A 6,000-nucleotide genomic window follows, 5' to 3' on the forward strand; every position below is an offset into this window, starting at 1 on the left:
AAGAAATGTCAGGAGCCAAGGCTAGATGCAAGACTGAAGATCTGGAAATAGTAATAGACAAGTCAGAGCCACCAAGAAGTTCTTTTTGCTATAGAAAGATAAAATGGGTGAGTTTATTGATGAGTTTTTTCAGAATGTGTTGGTCATAAGTTTTATTTTTCTGGGGTGGATGATGTAATTTGGAATTTGGAAAACTTTCTTCAGAGACGTGTTTGGAGATGAAACAGTGTTTGTGTGTTTTGATTGGTTTCTGGGAAATGACATCCAATCACTGCTTGCATCCTATAGATGTGTCAAAACACTTCCCATGTCCTATATACATTTTCCTCTTTGGACAAAGTGTTCCAGATATTTTTTTGTTATCATCAGCTGACCTCCCATTGCTCGATGATGAAAGTTTTTTTTAAAATTGTCTGCTTGAGTTGAAACTACCAGAACTAATTTCACACACAACTCTTTTCAGCCATCTGTCTGGGGCCTGAATTTGAGTCCTGCCCTATTTCCTGAACGTTTAACCTGAGTTTTAGAAAGGTTGCGGGGCTTGTGCTTGTCCTGCGTTGTCCTCATTCACACACACTATATTGAAGTAATGACTCAGGTGGGTCAAGCTTCAAGAGAGATTCAATAGTGGGCTTTCTTTAATATAACTTTTTTTATTTTATAGGCTTTTCCAAGGTATTGAGTTTGAAGCAGAAGACGAGTTCCTGAGTGATGAAGATGATGATGGAATTGTTTAAGCTGTTTTCTGAAGTTGCCAATGATTTATGATTGTGATGCTTATGTGTTAACCATTTAAACTGACAAGCTGCTATTATCTTCAGTGTAATCAATCCTTGTTGAGACATCCCCTGGTGATGGCCATTAATTTTAACACTTACTGTTGATAGTGATGAAATATCAGAATATACTATATTCTAGGGTTTTTTGTTTTCAGCTTTCAAGCATATATACACACAAAATATATTTGAGCGAATGAAGCATACAAATTTGAGAGAAAGATCATGTTTCATTTAACTTGGACAGCATTCACAGGAAAGTATTGGTGTGGTTGAGTGAAATTGAGAACCGTTGGGAGCCATTTTCAAAAATAATTGGCGATAGAGAAATATCAATGCTATCTTTTTTTCAATTTTAAAAAAAGCATTGTTTCTCTCCTCTCCCTGCCACCCCCCCACCTCACCCCCCAAAAAAAATCCTGGGTCTTCCCATATCAGCCACATTGGCAACTTGCTTGTAAACCTCTTACTGTGGCTCTTAATTTATTGACTAGAACATTGATGTCCAAACTTTTATCTTGATGGACCGCTTAATCATGGAGCTTTGCAAGCCAACATATGCTATAGTTTGCAAATGGAGTTTCCTTACTTGGTGCAACAGCACAAACTGTGTATTGGCTTTTATTGATGTATTTTCAGTTTTGACACTGGAACATACAGGGGTTTATTCTAATCCTGATGTTTTTACATCCTAGTTGCAGCAACATGGGTGTGGGGGAAGAGAGAGAAGAGGCAAATAAAAGTTTATATTTGTACTATGCAAGAAAGTGCGAGTTGGTAATAAGGGAGAAATCACCCACAGTCCTGGGGCTCTTCAGGTTCCCTCTAATGTTTGGTCCGACACTCATCATCTGTTGCAAAGAACAGCGGCCCTCAACTCTTAGCTATTTGGTGCCTTTGCTTGCCCAAACAAAGTGACCAAAGCAATGATTTTATTAAAACAAGAACATTTACATTAAAACAAGAAGAATCTGGCATTTCAGGTTGAAGTTAAAAGGTAAAACAAAAGTTGCTGCACTCAAACTCGGGTCAGTTACTCATATTTTATTCTGCTTTCTCTTTTTTCCACTCCTTCCCCATTAAAAAATAATCTTTCCTCTTTGTATGTCATTCAGGTGCATTTTTCTTCTGGAGTGCCTCAGCACATCATTTTTGTGGGATTTATAAAGTGTGAAGCTGACAGCTTTCGTCCCGCTATCTCTCACTGTATGCATCTTGATCGCTTCCTTTTCACCCCAAAGCCCTGCCAGTCACTGAAGCACTCCTTACTTTCCTCTTTCTAAACGTGCACACGTTATGGGGTTGACCACCACACCATGGCAGTGGGGACTAACCTGGAGAATCAGCATAAGAGGTGTTCTGGGAGATGCATGTACTTATTTCAGGAATGGTGAACAAGAATTTGTGGACCAGATAGCCAGGGCTCACAGGCCACATCTTAATTGTAGCTGTAGTTTGAACATTATAGACTAGAAGGTGTACCAGAAAAGTTTCTTCCTTGTGGGAAATTCTCTCACTTGACTCCACTCTTCAATGCCACTGATAGCAGAGCTTAGAAATTAATTGAGGAGGATCACAGGCTTATACCTGCAATATATTGGAGTACGCAGTGATAGCTTTTCTTAAAATAAAGCAGTATAACTATGGGTGACATTGGGCAAAGAAGCCACGTTAACATCATACATGATTATTATCCCTCGTGTTAGGCTAACCATGTCATCCAAACAAATTCACCTCATGTCAGTTGAACTCGGTGTTTAAACAAACAGTCGAAAAATAATTTTAAAAAGGGCTGTCCAGTTTAATGATTCTTTAATTATATATGGTAGACTTTGAATTGTGAGATTCTCTCAAGTTAAACTTTTTTGGGTGAATTAGGTTTGTGCTGCTTAATCTTGAAGGGATATTGTAGCTCTTCAACGTGCTTGAGCTATATTTTAGTGCTGTCACAGATCAAATATAGTTCTGTTTTTTTTAAATATACATGTGCTTCTGCAGAATCCCTGGGTTTTCTTTTTGTTTTCTAATGAGACATTAAAACAATTGGTAAAAGCTTCAGTGAAACAATACTGTGCTAATTCAAGAAATTCAGTGCAAATAAGAAACAATGATAGTGGCAGGATGCTGGTCAGTTGAAGGAAGGGGAATAGGTGCTGAACAGACTGAAGTTTTTGTCAATGAAGGGAGAGAAAATGTCAGATCCTGTCAACCTGCAACGCACTGTAGCCTGTTTGCCTTGCTGGCTCAAGTGACATAAGTAAAGGTCTAGAAGCAAGTCTGCTCCCCTCTTGGGCAGGTGGGTGGTGGAAAGGATCAATAAAATTGTTGGTTTATATAAAAAAAAGATTGAAATTGTGAATCAGACTGAAATGATCAGCTAGTCATTACCATGAATACTTTTTATTTATTACATTTTTGTGTACAAGGTGACTGCAGTTTGGGCTGCATTTCTGTTATGTTTCCTTGGACATAATCTAATCTATTGACTCCTGGTGGAAGAAAGGCATTTCTGTCAATGAAGCTGTCCAGTCATAGTCTGTTACATCACCATGTTCCCTTAGAGTAAGAGATATTTAAAGTATCATGCAAAAGAAATGTTCTTTGGAATTCAAGAAATAATTGAATAAAAAGATGTTTTGGTGACTTCTGTTAATCCTATCTTCTGAGCAATGATGCTAAAAATGTTGCAGTCATCTTTTTGGTTAATCACATGGCTATTGGACATTTTTTTAATAGTTTTCTTTCACAGCATATTCTTCAAGTGGCTGCTTTAAATCTCAGTTAATCTATTGTTCTTGATTAATATGATGTCACACAGTGCAGTATACTGTCCTGTATCAATGATGTGACATTCAAAATGATGGTGTATGCTGAATATCTTACTGCAACTGCAGTGGATTTGAGAAGTTAATGTTCAGCGGTGAAGTCTGAGATTTTCTTTGAGAGTTTTTTCTGTGAAGGAAATATCTATAGAGCTGCCCTTTGCCTTTTTATTTAGCAAATTATTTTTGAAGTAATTCTGTTTTGTTTGGAGTTTCATTAATGGGAGTAGTTTTTAAATTGGTATAGTTTTCGAAAAAGATAAATTGTTGAAAATTGTAACTACTATTGGCTACAATTGATTGAGCCACCTGCTTATGTGACCCCCTTTCCCTCTAACACCCCTACTGTTATTTAATGATCATTTTGGATTTGTATCAGAAATTCTCCTCAAACTATAATAGTCCATCCTGAAGGTAGTCACTATGGGCAGGTTTTACTGTGTCTTACTAATCGTATCTGGTTTACCTAGGGCATAATTATGCACCTGGGCTTTTAGGGATTTATCCCAGGGCTTAAGCTACTTACTTAACTCATTAAAATTTATTTGACTTATGTGAACATTTTGAATTGTTTCTCTTCAGGCATAATTCATGTCTTCCATTAGAACAGCTAGTTTTACCTATGTAGCTCAGCTTTTCAGATGGCATGTTCTATCACAATGCAAGACTAGGGTTACAATTGGATCAGCTGACAAGTAAAATGTTTGAGGTATGTTGCTTTCTTAGAATTCTATGTAATCAGTTTTTAAAAAAAAGGTTAAAGTTAATGACTCCCCTAAAATAGTGAAGAGCGATTTCAGATGGGCATAATTTCAGGGTTGAAGTGTTTTTTTTTTAAATCTAATCTTCAAGGAAAGATTACCATAAGTTTTTTGTTGTAAAGCAAGATTTTTTTTTTAACTGCTGTGAACTAAAAGTCAATTCAAATACTTCACTGCTAGAAAATCTATATCAGATGTTTAAAATTGAATTTCCCTCTTGTATAAAAAGGATTTGATGAAGGTTTACAGTTCTGTGGAATAAACAATTGATGGACTCGTTGGCCTGAGGCTTTATTCTTTGGTAAATTTCTCAGATCTTTTGTATTTTTCCTTGAAATAGTGCTGGCAGATTATCTTATGGTAAAGAGGAAAGGGGTTTTTCCCAATAGATTTTCACAATGGAAAGTCTCATCTCTGATTTTTTTAAAAACTTGCATCTGCATGCATTTCCTGTCAACATTTTGCATTATAAATGTCTATGTCCACATTTTAAAATAGAAACAACCTATGTAAACTTGTCAGACTGTAATTACACCTTCCTCCCCCCACCCCCCCCACCACCCCCCCCCACCCCCACACCCCACCCCACCCCACCCCCCCCCACACCCCACCCCACCCCCCCCCACCCCACACCCCACCCCCCCCCACCCCCCACCCCACCCCCCCCCCACCCCCCCCCCCCCACCCCCCCCCCCACCCCCAGTGGAGGAGCTGCAGTGCTATCACTAGTGGAAGGGTTCAATTATGTGTTTCCACACCTGAAGACTACACTTGGTTTTGACTCCCCATGTGCAATGCCACAAGAGATTGACTAGTAATATATTAAAAATCTTGTATTTGCACTTAGTTTCTGTCACCTTTTTTTCAAGGATAAATTCCAATGTCTACTTTTATAATGCAAACTGCCTATGTGAACTTGTGCTGTAGTTACATCCTCCCACCAGTGAAAGTGCTGTGCCTGAGAGCTTGTGAATTTAAAATAAAATTGCTGGACTATAACTTGGTGTTGTAAAATTGTTTACAATTGAGACCTACTAGGCCTCTCCTAACTGTCTACTATCAGGCCCCCCAGGATTATCCTTGTAGCAGGACCCCTCTTGCTTCTGTTCCACTAAGAAATAAAAGGAAATCCTGCTGTTGCACAAAGAAAAGCCATATTCCTGGCAGTGACTGGGAACCGATTTTAAATTGGTTAAATGCTTTTAAAAGGCACAAAGCTTTCAAAAGTACCGAGCCAGGCTTTTCCAGCTTTTTAAAAGCCTTCTGGGAGATGAAGGGGAAGGATTCTTCTTCACCTTGCTTACCTGTCTATATCCCTTTGCATTCTCCTCACAGCTGACTTTCCCACCGAGCTTTGTATTGTCAGCAAACTTCAAGATATAACACTTAGTCCCCTCATCTAAGTCATTGATATATATTGTAAACAGCTGAGGCCTAAGCACTGACCCTTGATGCACCCCACTAATTACAACCTGCCAACCCAAAAATGATCCGTTTATTCCTACCAATTCTCAATCCCTGCTAATATATTACCTCCAATCCCGTGAAACAACCTCTTGTGTGGCACCTTATCAAATGCCTTTTGAAAATCCAAGTATACTACATCCACTGGTTCCTACTTATCTACCCTGCTAGTGACAC

The 6,000-nt window shown here is 38.5% G+C and overlaps 1 protein-coding gene across 1 annotated transcript in view; it reads left to right on the forward strand.

The window, feature by feature from the left end:
• rnf14 (ring finger protein 14) overlaps nt 1–4,653 on the forward strand; it is a 29,512-nt gene extending 24,859 nt beyond the window's left edge. The window contains exon 9 of the mRNA XM_067996131.1: nt 665–4,653. Coding sequence (XP_067852232.1) covers nt 665–737 — 73 coding nt within the window. The 3' untranslated portion in view covers nt 738–4,653. The remainder of the gene's footprint in view (nt 1–664) is intronic.
• Nucleotides 4,654–6,000: the final 1,347 nt, after the last annotated feature.

This window comes from Heptranchias perlo, chromosome 14 (assembly GCF_035084215.1).
Source record: "Heptranchias perlo isolate sHepPer1 chromosome 14, sHepPer1.hap1, whole genome shotgun sequence".
Classification (NCBI taxonomy): domain Eukaryota; kingdom Metazoa; phylum Chordata; class Chondrichthyes; order Hexanchiformes; family Hexanchidae; genus Heptranchias; species Heptranchias perlo.